General features: G+C 40.2%; 1 protein-coding gene across 9 annotated transcripts in view; it reads left to right on the plus strand.

Moving 5' to 3' along the window:
* LOC111650336 (pleckstrin homology domain-containing family A member 7-like) overlaps positions 1–16,708 on the plus strand; it is a 162,730-nt gene that overhangs the window by 15,898 nt on the left and 130,124 nt on the right. Inside the window, exon 1 of one of the 9 annotated variants that reach the window (XM_087172342.1) lies at positions 6,375–6,798. The exons of the other annotated variants lie outside the window; for them this stretch is intronic. Within the exon in view, the coding sequence (XP_087028468.1) occupies positions 6,647–6,798 (152 nt within the window). The 5' untranslated portion in view covers positions 6,375–6,646. Of the gene's footprint in view, positions 1–6,374; positions 6,799–16,708 lie in introns of those variants that run through there. 9 annotated transcript variants of the gene reach the window in all.

Genomic DNA, 16,708 nt, shown 5'->3' on the forward strand with positions numbered 1-16,708 from the left:
GGAAAACAGTATTTTGTACTAGGCTGTAAACATATTTATTTCTCCTGTAAAGTTGGACATTTTAACATGGAAGTCTATGGGGACTGACTCACATATGGAGTCAGCCTCAAGTGGCCATTAGAGGAACTGCAGTTCCTGGCACTTCTGTGTTGGCGTCATATTTCAGCCCTGGACGTTGCTGCTTGGTTTGGTGAAAGCTTTCGTCCTGATTCTGATGTTTTAGTCACTAATGGCTGTTTCAGCCGCCAAGCCATCAGTCTTGTCTTTTCCTTATCCCTGCTCACAATAGAACCATGTAATGAATAAATTGCTTGTGGAAATTTGCTGCTGATACAGCTGTAAAGAGAAATATGTTTATGGCTTTTTTCCATTTGTACTATTATTTTTACTGTGTTTTTTTCACAGCTGTTTCCCCTTGTTTCCTGTCTTCGTGCTAAGCTAAGTTATCAATTATCTATCACCACTGTTAGCACACCTATTGATCTTTTCATCATCAACAGGAAAGCATATAAGCATAGTTTCAAAAATTAACTGTTGTTCTAAAGTGGAGTAAGTACAGTCTGATTTGTACATTTTATTATTGTCAAATAAATATCTTCTATCTCTTGCCCCTTTTCTTTTGTCAACCAAACATAAAGTCTGTTTAAATCCATTTGGAAAAGATTCATTTGTCCTGAGTAGGTGGTAATTACTGAACTGTTGTTTTTTTGGTGTCATTGTGAAAGGTAGTGTTAATGACTTTTCCTCTCAACCATTTTCTTCACTGAGTAGCAGCTGTTTGTCTCATCGATGCTGTAAACGCAGTGGTACTGATCCAGTGAGTTACTTCTGTGTGTCAGTTTATTTGTAGTTAATGTTGCAGATGGTTCGATTGAACGTTTACAGTTTCATCTGTGTTTGTAGAAGTGGAAACAGGAGGCTATTACTGCCACGAACACTCCCATACTAGTTCTATACACTCCAGCAGACTTCGTTCTGACTATTAGATGATGCTCTGCACACGCTGACATTTGCATCAAGTGTGTCGTAACAAAACACCTCCCTGTGGTTGATATGTCCTCACTCTGGTTGCTGGTTTCTTCTAATCCTCTTCAAACGGACGCATTATTTGTGGACCCCCCCCCCCTACGCCTTCCTCTCCTCACACTGTTATAGACACAAACATTACTCTATACACTCAATTTAGTCCACCATATGCAGATGTGTGTGTATGTGTGTTCAATACCTTCTTTGAAGTTAGTCTGAAAATTGATGTCTTGAATATTTAACCTTGCCCCGGGGCTGCAGTATTAATCCACAGACTCTCTCAGAGGATCTGAGTACAGCACAGATCTGTCAGGATGATATGTGCTTTATCGTGATGCTTGGTGGGAATGTGAAGGATTGTGGGACAACAATGGGAGTAAGTAGTTAATAGCCACTCGCATCCGAAAAGCTAATCAGAAAGTAATTAAGAGCCTCCCAGCGTCATCCGAGATCTCATGAATGTGTTATTGGGAAGGAGTGGAACAAAATGATTTTTAAAATGACAACGAGAAAAAAGAAACAGCATCTCCTATGAAAAGGATTATTTTCCACACCATGACCATGATAACGATGTGTCTTCTGTGAACAAAGTGGCAAAACTTGTAGCTTGATCTTTGGTAAATGGTAATCCTGTAATATTCTTCTTGTTCTGAATGCACTTGCGTTTCTCAGTAGCAACTCTTCTCTTTGTCGAGTCAGTAGGTCGTGGCGCAGAGTTGAAAAGTTAAGTGTCTTCTTTCTATCATTAGAAATAAAAAAGGAACACCACTTTAGATAATGGTGAAAAGTCAAGTTTCCGTGACAAGTTGTCCTTCAAATAAATGTCAGTCCTGCACATCCGTACAAAGAGAGGACACTCGCACACATATACCATCTATTAAAATATCGGCCACGTCATGAAGAAAGCACACAACTACCTTGTTTCTCCTGATCGAGTGGGAACAGCTGCATCTGATTTCCTGCGTGTCAAAGGAGAAAGCAGAGTTATGCATGTTATTTCCCTCTCACTGTACTTTATCAACAGCTATTTTACATTTCAGAGAACATTAACCATTTACTGCTTCCTGTGTGTTCACTGTCAGTCTTAGTGTTTAATTCAGACTTGCAAAATTGGATTGTGAGAGTGACAGTGTTCGCTGTGTGTGTGTGTATGTGTGTGTGTGTGTGTGTGTATGTGTGTGTGTGTGTGTGTGTGTGTGTGCGTGCGTGTGTGTGCGCGTGTGTGCGTGGGCGCGTGTGTGTGTGAGCACAGATATCTGGAGAGATGAAAGGATTGAGCTACATTTTTTACCCCCCATCTATCTACCTGCCCCACTGTCTGTTTGGTCGCTATGGTTACACCTGCCTCAACACTTCCAGCATTAAAAATGTGTTTTTCTTTTTCTTTAAGTCCTGATGTCCTTTAAACATGTTTCACTACTTCAGATTGCAGTTTAGCAAGTCATTACCACTGTCGTCTTTTTTCCTGGTGGCCATCATAGATGTGATGAGACATTAGCACATTGGCATCAACACATCACACTCACACATATGTCAGGAAGAACTGAAGAACCCTCCTGGATGAGAGGTGAAACGTCTTCGAAACGCCCTTCTTGGATAATCATCACCTGATGAGAATCTTCACAGACATATGTCAAGACAAAGGTGCAACACACATTGAAAGCTTTACTCTGATGATACACAAAGAAAACAGCTCAAACACTTATTAAGTTGGACCTTTCTTTATCCGCTCACCATAAGCACCTGGACTGGAGTTCAGCAAATTGACCAAGCCGTAAAGCTTCAGGTTCGGGTTGTATTATTTTCAAATGTAACATAATAAGACTTGTTCTTCTCCCCTCTCTCTGTCTCTCTCGCTCTCTCTCTGTCTCTCTCTCCCTCTCTCTCCCTCTCCCCCCTTAACTAATCCTCTGTGCCGACAAATGTCATGTGGTTAAAATAGATAAATTATGCCGTCTTCCCACAGGGAAGAGAGAGAGAACATAGTCGATGTATAGATTAGCATGACAAGCTAGCGATCATATAATATACAAATAAAAGAAAAAACTCCCAACAAAATGTTTTCCTAAATTTGTTTATTGGATTTTGTACGACCCAAAAATGTCAAAAGGTTGCATTATAAGTTGAATTGTACATGAACAATGTTATAGAAAAGGAAAAAGTAATATCAAAAGGAAAGAAAAGAAAACTAAACAGAAAACATATACGCTAGTCACCAAGTAATCATTAAATGATTACTAATAATAAATACAAAATTCACAAGATACAAGGGAGAAAAAAAAGGAACATCCCAAACCCATTAAGGGTGCATTAAAGTGGCTGAGACTTGATTAAAGCTGTTGAACTGGAATAGCAGCAAAGGTCCCCATGTTTTATTAAATTTGGCAAGTGAACCGTTAATAGTACATCTCATTTTTTTCATTTTAACAAAGTAAAAAATGTCCTTGATCCATAAAGAATGGGGGGGGGGTACGGGTGATTTCCACCTCAGTAAAATCCAATGTCTGCCTAATTTCTTAAAAAGCCAAATGATTAAGGGAAGCCCGTTGCATTGTGGAAATGTAATGACCTTGTGACAATAGATACAACCTCACTGGCTATGTACAGTGTAGAGATTTTTGTGATAGCAAAAAAAAAAAAAAGAACAATGCTAAAACCATCTACGGTGTATTTGATTCTCTTCCTCCACAGCTCTGATCGAGCCTGCAGAAAGGTGTGTTCTTCCTGGATTGTAACCCAGGCGACTGTTGTCAGGTTCAGCTGGAAAGGATGTTTTGAATCTACCAGCCAGGCTGGAAAAGTTGATCCATTTGGCTGCAAATGTGTTATTTTTGGATGCTATTCTGTTACATGCTGGTAGTTGACTGCCATGTGTGTTTTGCCACCAAAACTACGGCTTACTGGCTACTACCTGTATATGTGTTGTGCCGCTGGGCCATGGCGCCTTATTTTGTGTTGGTTTATTGCCATTAGTCATTTTCAGATGTGAGGAAAAAGTTCCCAAAGCAAACATTGGACTTTGTCTTTGAGAAGAACTATCACGGTATAGTGTTGGTTTCAGGATCTGAAAGGTTCAGGTATGGGCCGGGTTCTGATCTCTCTTAGACCTGTGTAAAACCCAAACATACAGACAGGTGACAAATGGAAGAGAAAAACGCAACGCAATGTGTATTGGAATCTGATGCCTCCATATAGGACACGAGTGTATTGAATGCAGAATGAGTATGAGATTTATGTGTGTATAGGAGTTTTTTGACAGTGGCATTCATTTTGTTTGACTGAATAATCTCAACTCAAGGTCCATTTACCAGCTGTTTTTAGGGCTTTTTAAAGGATCTTCATCTAGTGAATGGAAATGGTTCGAGTGTCACCATGTGACCCATACATACATGGAACGTCGGTGAGGTTTACATGGTCTCTGGTGTTGGGCAGGAACGGCCTTGATTGGGTGAATACCTCGACAGTATCAGCCTCAGCATATGCTTCGCTCTCTTTGTGTTCATCGTGCTTTTGACAAACATGGAGCCAATGAAATGAATCCTTTGAGCTACCTGTGTTTCATCATGATTTTTTCCTCCTCTAACCATGTGTCATTTTTCTGTTCAGCCTTACTTCCTGTGGCTGTGAACAGTTGCGACATCTCACCCTCTCGCAGTCTTGTAAAGGATTAAATTCACTTCTGTTTTGCACACCACTGAGTGCTCTCTTATGTTCTCTGCCTTCCCTCGCATCCTTTGATTTTTTTTTTCTTCTCAATCTTCCTCTCCTATCTGACTCTCTAAATAGTAGTTGCGTAACACTTGTGAATACAAGTCACACCACAAGGAATGAACATGAAACAGGCTTGTGGTTCACGAAGGAAGCGTGGCAGAGTAAACAAATCAACATGATCTCTGTCGCCCAGCTGGCTCTGACCACAGGGACTTAAATGTAATGATGAAAAATGTGTTTTTATATCTCCTCTGAATTTACTGCTCAGATTGCCACATGTCCTTGGTTTCACCTTTGTGCAGTCAAAGTGTGGCTGAATCAAATATCCATATCAAGAAACTGTGTAGTGGTTTTTGTTAATAGAAAAGGCGCAGTGTAGTGCAGTAAATCACTGAATCACAACCTCCCCGGACATGTTTTAAACTATGTAAAAATACTCTGTTTGATATTTAATTTTTTTTTTTTTTTTTTCATGGTTTTCCCACATAAAAACTAAAAAAAAAAATCAAAAACTGAGGGTGGAAACACATCTACGCTTACTTCCTTATTGAGAGATTCTGGCTCAGGCCTTGTGCTCAGCCGACCACCGCAGGGCACCGAGAGTATCAAGACGGTTAGAGGATGAGGAGTCTGCTGAGACCAGAACCAGAGACGAGCAGATGTATCGGAACAGTTAGCGTAGTTATCATCTTTTATTTGTTTATGTTGTTTGTTAGCTTGTAACTGGCAGTGGTTGACACAGTGTTAGTGGTTTTGCTAATGCTAACTCTCCTCTCTGTACTGACAAGGTTTCAGATTCATTTAGGCCCCCCCCCACCAGCACACACACAGGACTGGTTCCTTAGGCTTGTGATGTATAAAACCCTGGCTGTCTGAATCTGTTTTTATAAGTCAATGCAGTTGAAGGTGGAAACACCCAGTCATGGCGTTGACTGATTATTTCAAAAAGAACATCATATGGACATATTAAAAAGGTTTATTTCATTGGAAGGGGTCTTTAAAGAATTTGCATACAAATTTCAGATATTTTATAAAGAGGCTGTTTTTATTTCAGATGTGTACAGTGGTGTATTCTCCATGAAAAGTCTGGTACAGCAGCACATAGCGTGCCATGAAAACAACAAACTTCAGATAAGGGAAAAATGCTTGAAATGTCGAGCCTACAAATGGAAACATTGCCCAGAAGCTTTCTGCACTCGTTGAATTTCTCCACACGACAAGCCCACGCATCTCCACAGTGTCGTCTCGCTCTTCTCCACATGACTGGACCAAAAGAAAAGCTTGGCATTGGAAAGTGTAGGGGGTCCATCTGTGCTCCACACTGAGCAAAAGAGGACAGACACAAAGGAGGGATTGAAGGACCCACGATGCAAACAGCAAGTGAGAGAAACAACAAGATGGTTGATACAATGTTGTGGCCCTCAAAGTCTGGCTGGTCGTGGGAGACAGTAGCACTTCTGTCAGTGTAAGGAGGAGGGCGAGACTGCCAGGGCCAGGCCACCAAAACATTAGTGATGCAGCTCAGAGAGAGAAATCATGTGAGGAGCACTGGGGAGGTCGGAGACAAATAGGACAGGGGGAAGAAGGGTTGACACTGGATGGGAGGGAACAGTGGTGAGAGAGGAGCATGAAGAGATAAGTCAATGTTTAAATACCTGAAAGCAGTGAAAGAGAGAGACTCAACATGTCTGCTGGGCTCTTCCCAGTGTCGTTTAATTGAGATTCTCCGAAATGTAAAATTGGGAGAGAGAGCAGCGGACAGTGTAGCAGGACGACATTCACAGGTGATGAAGAAATCCTGCGAAAAACGGAAGCTAAATCAAAAGTGATCGGCAACTACAAGTGAGAGAGGTTTCAGAGAGACAAAGTCTCCAATCATCCAGCAAAGAGGTTGCTTTGTTGTGGAAGGATGGGTACCTGCTGCAGCCGTGACCCCACACAGGAGGCCGGCCACGAGCTGGTCCCCATCAAGCGTCACGCCGCCTGGCCAAGGACGGCCAAGGTGGTCACTAACCTTGACGATCATGAATTCTCCACGTGGGATCTGACGTGTGACACGAGGTAAGCCCACCATGAAATACTGATCCTCAACACAATCCGGCTAACCGCTGACATCTGTAAGTGTCAGTTTATGGCGGCAGATGTTTTCAGGCGCTGCCCGAAGTGGATTATAGCTCGTTAGCTTCTGTGTATCCAGCAGAAACTCAGTTCCCTTTGGTACAGTGTGTAGACGCGAAATAAAACAAGTTGTGTGTGGCGTAGTTTGTCAGCTTTATGGGATTGTAACGGGACACAAGAGACATAAAAGTAGACACACACTGTGTAAGTTGTGGGTTCATCTGTTAGGGAGCTTTATGCTGTTCCAAATGTACACAACTGAATGTGCACACATCCAAAAACACACACACACACATACACTGAGTGCCAGTTGTGGTTGTGTCAGGGTTTTACTGTAAACACATACACACTTGCACTGATCCCCAGCTGAATGCAAACATAAGTTTAATTCAGCTTGACAAGGGGTGTATGACAGCTTTACTGGCATGCTCAGCACTGTCCTCAGCCTCACTCAGCTGGGCAGACTGTAAAGAAGGTGGATTGACTCCTGCTGTGGGACACAAGCACCCCTGAGGAAACGGATGACAGAGGAGGACGTATTGTCCTAGACATGATTGACTATTACCTGCATTAATCTCCCATTGTCTTGCAGCCAAAGTTGTGACTGAATTCTTAAATCCACACTGAACCTATCATCAGTTTGGCAGACACCCAGGCAAAGTGTTTCTTGTTTTCAGTGCTCGGATGGCTAAACAGAAGCTTTTCTTAAAAATAGATGCTGTTTGTTGTACAATGTAAGAAAAAAAAATCTGGGCCAGATGGAATCTTAAAAAACTGCCCCCAGAAACAATTTGAATTTCAAAACACCTGTGTGAGGATTTGCATCAAACCCAAGTAGCACTATTTTACATTTAGAAAGCTGAACATAGTGAATATGCAGGCTATACTGAGAGGCTAAATGCGCCAGCCGTCTTGATGACCCAGCTCGAGTGTGAGGTTTATTTATTCTTAATCAAACACAGTGGATGGAAATGGAAGTGTGGCAGAGAGCTGCAGCAGCAGTAAGTGTTTTCTTTTATGCAGATATATGAAAGGTAAATGAATGTTCTCTCTTGTTCTCTTTTTCAAAAGCAGGTTTCAAATGATCCAAATGCATAAAAATATTTCATGAAACTAGGAACTTATTTTCAAAGCTTAAAATGACAAATTATTCAATTTGCTTTATTCAATTAATAATATTTGTGTCGTGACTCAATATTCTTTTGTGAATCAAACTACTATGATTTTTAAATGTTTATATTAACACCTTAATCCAGCAAATTAATATTGCATATCTATAGTGAAAAGTATTTTGAAATTTTAGCCTTTATGGTCTCCAGAACTCCATTGCAGCTCAATAATGTCCTTTAATTAAACAACAAAATACACTGTTTGTCTATGCCCTCTAGAAAAACACATTGAAGCATTTTCAGATATATAGAATTAGAATTGTCTCAATATTATTTGTGTGAACAGATCAACAATCTGTGTGTAAATATGTAATTTGTGAATATAAAACACCTTCCACAAATACAAAAAATACATTTGCAAACTCACAAAAATATCAAAATACACAAACAAATTCTACTAATAAGAAAATATATGTAAATACATTTAATTAATTTACAAATAAATTAAAAATGTTTGTGAATATCTTCCTCACATCTACAACTTTCAAGCAGGCATTTGTGAATCTTCTGTTTGTAATTTGAAAAAGCATTTAAGTTTTGAGACAATATTTATGTCAATCTGAAGGAAATCCACTTTCAGAGAGCACATGATCGCCTACTGACGGCGCCATGTTTGCTTTTCAAAGTATTCAATTAGCAGTTGTTTTTTTTTTTTTCCCCAAATAATGAGCGACAAGTAACTTGCACTATATTAACTGTTGTAAGAAGGGACAAGTGACAGCACCCTGTTTAAAGGTCCCATATAGTATAAAGATCTCTGTCCATGTGTTCTTTGATTATAGATCAGGTCTAGCTTCTATATTAATACTGTGAAAGTATCAAAGCGCTCAGTCCACAGAGAAATGCACACAGCCTGTATTCAGAAACTGAGCCTTAAAACCAGCCGTCAGGACTTCTGTAACTTTGTGATGTCACAACAAAGCAGTCACCGCTCTCAGCCATGCCTCAAGTCCCGCCCACCTGGACCCACCATCCAACCTTGCAGGATTTGGTTTCTCTGAGTGTTCTGCTATATTTTTGTGTGATCACTCTGAAATCAGTGAGCCAATCAGAAGAGAGAATCAGAGCCTCCTCTCTTCTGATTGGCTCACTGACCTGTTGTTACTAGAGCTCCAGAGAGAATCCTGAGAGAGAAGATGTTAAACTACACTGAGATGGTTTTTGGTTCTTTAAACCACAAATACATCTTCATATGATCAGTCGTGCTTATGAAATGACCTATTCCAATTTTACTGTTGATTGTTAATATGTAGACTTAGCTAACATTAGCTACTAAACTGACATCTGTTGGGGCTGTTGTTCGCTGGTTGTTTCTAAGAATACTCAGTTATTGCTGAAATATTAAGTAATCGCACACAAACCCAGTTTAAATTGTAGATGTTCAGCTGACAACCCTATTCACTGTAACTCAGGTGTTCAGCACACCTCGTTAGTAATCGACCAGACCCTGCATAAATTCTTCACTGTGAAAATGTGTGAAAGCAGAAATATTGCAGTAAATATTTAAACCAGTGGCTGACACCTCACAACACGATGGTTTCATGTGTGACATCGGAAACGCTTTGTTCTCTGCTCTCTGGTGGAGGGAGTGGCTCTCTGGAGGCATCTAACTCTGTCAGCTTGAGTGTTTGTCATGGGCAGAGAACTGTTGCTTTTGTATCTGGAGACGTAGTTAATTATTCAGGAGGAGGATTCAGCTACTTAATTCTTTGTTGATGTGACACCACTGCTCATTACTGTAAAAATCAAAATGGGAAGGACTTGATAAGGGTAGATTAGACCTTTGTTATCATAATGGTCAGAATGATGAACACCTGTTTAGCAGCCATTTGTGCAGCATAAAAGATACAGATCAATAAATACAAGCAAATATAAACTCAACTTTCTTTATGATTTCTCACATTCACCCACCCCTGGCACCCCTGTGTAAATCTGTCTGACTCACCCACAATAAAAATATTGATTTAATCATGACACAAATGGGAACTGGTTGTCATCAAGTCTCCCTGAGGGGTTCAACCTGGTTAGATGTCAGATTTGTTTATGTAGTCACTTCAGCGTATGAACAAAGTCCCCGCTGTAGTCGTTCTCGTGTGTGGGTGCTGACAAATTCCTGTGGAAGATCAAGACTTCACTGACTCATTCTCCGGTTTCTCCAGAGGCACGTTTATTTATATAAAACACATCACACATAAAGACAATTAACTGATATTCATACGTCATAAAAAGACGTTTAATAAAGAAACACAGCATAAGATTCTCAGAATATAGAAATATAGAATATATCAAAAAGATACGAGAAACAAAAAGAGATGAGTGTAGCACGCAAGCACTGGGTTGGTAATTGGTGAATTAGAAGTAATCGCAATTATTTTTAACCTGCTTTTAAAGGTGACTAGGTCTTTTATCCTCTAGATGTTTGTTCCAACTTTGTCCTATAAGTAAATGCAGCTTCTTGGTGTTTTGTATGGTTGAGAGAACAGTTAGCAGACTGCTAGCAGATGATCTGCGAGCGTCAGGACTCGAGCAACAAGCTTCTGAAAGAGGTGAAGTTGCCTAAGAGTGTTTTTTGGGAGGACCTGACTGTTTCAGTTATATGTCGTAAAAATACAAGTGTGGATAAATTTAAAAAAAAAAAAAGAAAAGAAAAAAGTCTTAGTCTCCCCATAATCCTCTGATTCTACCCTCTTGTTCTAAGAGCATAGTAGGCAGAAAAAGAATCTCAATACTCTAGCTCTAGAAATGGTAATGTCGGTCCGTCAGTCTGTCAGTCTGCCTGTCTGCCTGTCTATCCACCCCTTTGTTCCAGACTGAAACATTTCAATAACTGTCAGATGGATTGCCATGAAAATTTATTCCCAGGTTCCGAGATGATGAATTCTACTGACTTTGGTAAACCCCTCACTTTTCTCCGTGGACTTTAAATAAAGATGGATGTAGCCTTGGTGACATCACCCACAGATTTCTGAGGAGTGATTTTGACACTTTGACACACTGTTGCCATCTTGGGCAGTGCCTGACTCCACCTAACTCTCGGTTAATACAAAAATGGCTAAAGCCAAGACTTCGGTGCATGCCTGTTTGTGGCGGATACGCTCACCCACCTGGCACTCAAAGTGGCAACGCCCTCAATGATGCAGAACTTTACGCTTGAATAAAATGTGAGTGAGTGAATTATAGAAAAATTCACCCCCCGTACAGTTGTCATGACAGAGAAAATTAGTAATAGTGACCAAAACTGCTTTTGTACCAGGCTGTAAACGCATTTATTTCTGCTGTAAAGTTGGACATTTTAACATGGGAGTCTATGGGGATTGACTCACTGCTGGAATCAGTGACCCTAGTGTCCATTTGAGGAATTGCAGTTTTATCACTTTCGTTGGCTTAATTTTTCAGCCAGAGAGGATGCTGCTTGCTTTTCTCTGGCACCTCTATGAAATTGACATTTTAGATTTGCAACAACTTTTGTGACCCCTTCAGTTGCGCCTGCTCAATACTTTGGTTTATGACCAAATGAATGTAGAACAAATTAGATTCCCATCAGCCTCAGCTTATTTTGAAACACAAAGATATGTGAGTTATTACCACACAAGTAGGGATGGGAATTGATAAGATTTTATTTATACCAATACCATTATCGATTCTGCATCTTAGATCGATTTTTTTTCCCTTGATGATTCCTGATTTCCTGTGTGATTAAATTAAACAGGCCTGCACAGGTTTTCAGCGTCAGTGCAACTGTTTTATTATCTGTGAATGTGAACATAGTGTAGTAAGAGTAAGAGTAGGAGAAAAGCATGCATGCATCTGTTTCTTCCTCTCCGCCATGACTCCTTGTTTACAGCAGCATAACATATGAGTTTAACATCATTGTTTTGCATTGTTCCACTGTCAGGAAAACATGCTGGCATTGAAGGAATTGATAAACTCAGTCCTGATGGGACAAACAATTTGGACTGATATGATAGATAGCAGATGGAGAAAGGGGCAGTTTTTGCATGGGCTGTACAGTTGCTCTGCTCATGAAAACTGTTATAGAAATTTGAATTACCTCTGTCAGAAATTAGAAGTTACAAAAAACATTACTGGCACTTTGACAGGTGGCTGTTTTACATTATAATTATTGCAATATCTGCAGAGGATGTTTCTGCATTATCGATACAGAATTGATACAGTTTCCTGCAACACTCCAAAAAGCCTCTCTTGTACTGTATGTCGTGCAAAAATAGTTCACCAAGCAACCGTGACACAGAAACATCAGTCACACGTTTCAGTGTCAGTGTTTTTGCCTGACAGGCTGTCTACTCATCGGCCTGCCTGCTTGGTATTCAGGCCGTGAATCAGCTCCTTGGTTGCCGCCGAGCTCTGTGTGTTTGACTGAATCAGGTTAGCAGTAAAAAGCAGTCCATTAGTAAAAGAACTGCTTTTGTCCAGTCCCCTGGGGTATTGTAATGATAAACCAAACACTGTGGCAGCAGCCAGTTAGATAGACATGTTTTTTTTTTTCCAGTCTCATTCTGTGAATTTTTACACCTCAGAATCTATAAAAGTGATAACAGGATATTTTGAAGTAGACTTTTTTAAATCTTGATTGTACGGCATACAGCGTTCACAAAGATAACAAAATAGTGGCTGTTCCAGTATGAATGACAACTATAGCACACCATATTGCTACCATGTAGTATGTAGTATATGTACGCTTAGTTAGAGGTGGGCGATTTGGCCAAAACATCATATTACAATCTTTTTAGGTTGAATCCCGATCCACCATCTGAATCATGAGTCTCCCCACAGATTTTATTGAGTTCGTGACCACATGACTAGTCACTTCAACTCAAAGGCCCAACTCACAAATCTTTGCATTCTGGTTCCGCTCTGATTTTAGTCTGAAAAGTTCTGACCAGAAAATGTGATTTGTATCTTTCCATCGCTTTAACACTTCTTTTTGTTGTTTGTCTACTCGCTGCTACTCTTTGCCTTGCCTTGTGTTTGCCTGCCTGGCAGGTCTCTTGTCCAGCAGACAGACTGCAACTCCACCATCTTGGACTGCAGCTGGTTACAGTGGTTCTTGTTGTGCTCCGGTGGAGAACTGATACATGTGCCTCTATGCCAAGCTTGCAGAGGCTCCAGAGCAGAACAAGGACCGGCGTCTCCAGCTGCAGTTAGCGGGCTCGCTGTTAAACATTTAACTTTGGGCTCGTAAGCAGTCACTGAACTTTTAAAATGAATATCTAAATATAGCACCTTTTAACGACACAATCTGTTCGATTTATCTGAAAAGTAGATGCTATGCCAAAGTAAGATTGTCAATGATGTAAGATCGTCAGATCGCCCACCACTTCCTGCCAGTTTATTAGTCACACATAGCTAAAAAATAATGTTGAGCAATAAATCCAACTTCATGAAGATTAGAATATTCAGTTGTTGTTGAACCTGTTTTAAAGAGGTGTTAGTTCAACAATAAGTTTATTTTGAGGCTATACATATTTGTCTGCCCTTATTGATATAAGTAAAGAGGACAAAATGTTGAAGAAATGTCTGAGTGTAACACAACAGAATTCAACAGCACACATTCACACTACAGCCTTCATCATGACCACAAGGACTGTTGTATGAACTGCATCAGCTGTGTTTAGGTGTACTTAACTGTCAACTGAGTGACTGACATGTATTTGCTGACTGTCAGCTTGTAAGCTGTCATACTGTGTATGATGTGGAGCAGCAACTACTCATTAACTGCTCATTAACTGATCGATCCGTCTGTCAGTAAAATGTCAGAAATTTGTCAAAAATGACCCTCTGTTATTTTCAGTTTGACATATTCATGTTGCTTGTTTTATCTGCCAAACTTAAGCACAAGGTGTTTAGTTTACAATGATGTGAAACAGAGAAAGTACCCGGAGAGGTTCACATCGGCAAAGATTTGTCTGATCTTTTCAGCTATAGTACAATTCCTGCTCCTCTATTCATCCAGCATGTTATCTATAGATGGCACTGACACACAGTGATGCAAAATCTATTTCACTCACTCACCTCAGATAATGGGTGTGTTGCACATGACTTAAGTAAAGTTGGTTGTAAAGCACTTCTGAGTCATCAGTTTTGTAATGAGGATCTGTATGGTACCTTTTTTTTGAAAGGCTGCAGTCACCATCTCCACGCAGCTATTCTGGTATTGACTCTAGGACATGATGTGTTTGCTTTACTGATTGCTGCACATGCAAGGTATAATGATAAATGCAGGTTGCTTCTGCTGATGTATTTTGTGGCCAAATGTGTATTAGCATTTCATTGCACACAATGGCTCATACTGGTGCATATAGAATTCATCCATATGAAGTAGGAATGAGTAGGGAAACAGTTTGAAAGAAATTGTGTGTAAATGAATTAGTTGGTTCGTGGTCCATTTGATGACACCGTAAAAGTTTTATTTCCACCCCCAGTCTGAGACAAAACTCCTATTTTCCTGATTGAGGTGCTGAAGATTTGCTCTGTTTGTCTTCATAAAACTATCTGTCACGGCCACTTCTTCACTCACAAGAGGTGGTGAATTGGAAACGTAGTAGAGAAATAAAAACTTCCTAACAGCTTGAGTGAGTAATTTATGCAAGAAACCTGGAGTTAGAACAACAGAATTCTGGCACTTCTTGCTGCTGTGATATATTTTGGTACAAATCATCACAGACTGGCTGGATCGGTAAACATGAATATGCAGTTGATTGATTTCTGGTTCAAAACTTTTCACATAGTTACTTTACTTCTCGTTGTTAGTCCTCCAACATTTAAATTAGCTTACACCTTACACCGTCTCTATTTCATCAAAGGACAATCAGATGTAGAGTTTAGCTTTATTATTAAATAATAGCATATATATGGTATGCATATATATATACTGCAAATAAAAAAAAAACAAAAAACTGATTGTTGATTATAAATTGTGATTGGCCTGTGACCCCAGTCCAGGCAGCACGCTCCACGCACCCTGAATGACAGGCACACAGAAAGGCCTGGTAAAGAGACAGACAGAGACAAAACTTTATGGATTTTTGAAGGTGCACTGGCAAACTGATGCTGTGGGGTTTATCTTGGTGCTCCTGATGACCAGTCCAACTGTGACAGATGGGTCCGTTGTCAATGTGTTTGAGAGAGAGAGAGAGACGGAGGGGGGAGGAAGAGCTGAGTGAATCAATGCGCTGTGCACAGCTCTACAATGAAATAAGATTTTACTCAATTGAAATAGGAAACAAAAAAGAATAGAAAATCAGGGCATGGGGTGGCGGGCTGCCACAAATAAATCAATGTATGGGTCTGTCTCATCTTTGACTGATGTGCATGAACCATTTATTCCACCCTGAGTAATGTCTGCAGGTACTTGTTCAGGCTTAAGGCTGAATGCAGCCACAGCAACCTTTACTAATAAGATAGAGCAGCCTTTATGTGGTCGGAAACTCAGTGAAGCACTTGCTGCTGATGGTTAAGCTCTTTGCTTTGTGCACAAGGTCCTAACTGAAGGTGACTGAGATGAACTTATCAACATTTGCCTTTAGTCTGATCTTCTCTCAGAGAATGATGTTCAGAGCAACTTTAGTTAGAAAGACAACCTGAAACAATGAAATCGAGGGGGAGAAAAATAGAATTTTGAAAAGTGAGGAATATATGCCTTTGGATCCATTAAAGAAAAGAATACATTGTCGTTATAAATTGTATGTTACAGATATGCATTTGTCCCAGTTTTTGGCAATTTAAATAGAAAGTACAGATGTCTTTTTATGTGTTCTCTGTCTTTTAGTGACTGTTGGAGACATTTAAAGCGATGAACCAAGACTTTCTCCACTAAGCAGTTCTGCCTTTTCAATTTGCCTGCGATTAAAAGTCAAATATTGACCTTCACTGGATGACCATGTGACATTTCCAAACAATGGGGAGGCGATGACAGAAAAGATGAGCGAGTGGAGAATTCCCCCGATTTTTTCCTCAAAGCTAAAGGCTTTGCTGAGCCTGAATGCTTCCAGAAACACTCTTGGCCTTTGTTCAGGTGTAATTCTCCCTGCCTGATTTTGAATGGCTCATTACCACAGCCGCCACCCAAAAACAGGCTCATTATAGCGCACGCTGAATGGTCTTTTAAAAAATGACACCACTTAACAAATGCTATGTGCAATTTAATCAACAGAGAAAGTATTTGTCCTCGAAACCTTACTGTATTTATCCTGTCTTGAGTTGTAAACACAAAGTTTTGCACTTTTGGTGTTATTGTAATATTTCTGCTCTGTTCTTTTATTGTCTTTATCTAAGTCTTACAGTTTTATTATTCTACTGATGATAACCCCTATATATCTGTCTGTCTGACCTCCTCAGTGACATGTTTTCACACTTAAGCGGAAATAGTAAAGCTCAACCTTGAATTTCCATTCGTGTCACCACTGCCAGTGATGGACTGACAGTGAGCTCTTCTTCTGTTCCTGGCAGTAACTGTCGGGCCATTCACTGACAGTGCCCTTTGAAGGCTAACTGAAAGGGGTCACTTTTGGGTGGGGAGGTTGAGCTGCATCGTTCCTCACTCGGAGAGAAGCAGCGAGGGACCGGTCATTACCATTTCAAAGAGAGTCAAAGTGAATCCAGTTCATAAAGCAGAGTAAAGGAGATACATACGATATAATACCTTTTTATAGTATTAGTTCAGA

The sequence above is a fragment of the Seriola lalandi genome, unplaced genomic scaffold (genome assembly GCF_002814215.2).
Source record: "Seriola lalandi dorsalis isolate HSWRI2012SDOR001 ecotype SW California unplaced genomic scaffold, Sedor1 jcf7180002052274, whole genome shotgun sequence".
In the NCBI taxonomy this organism is placed as follows: domain Eukaryota; kingdom Metazoa; phylum Chordata; class Actinopteri; order Carangiformes; family Carangidae; genus Seriola; species Seriola lalandi.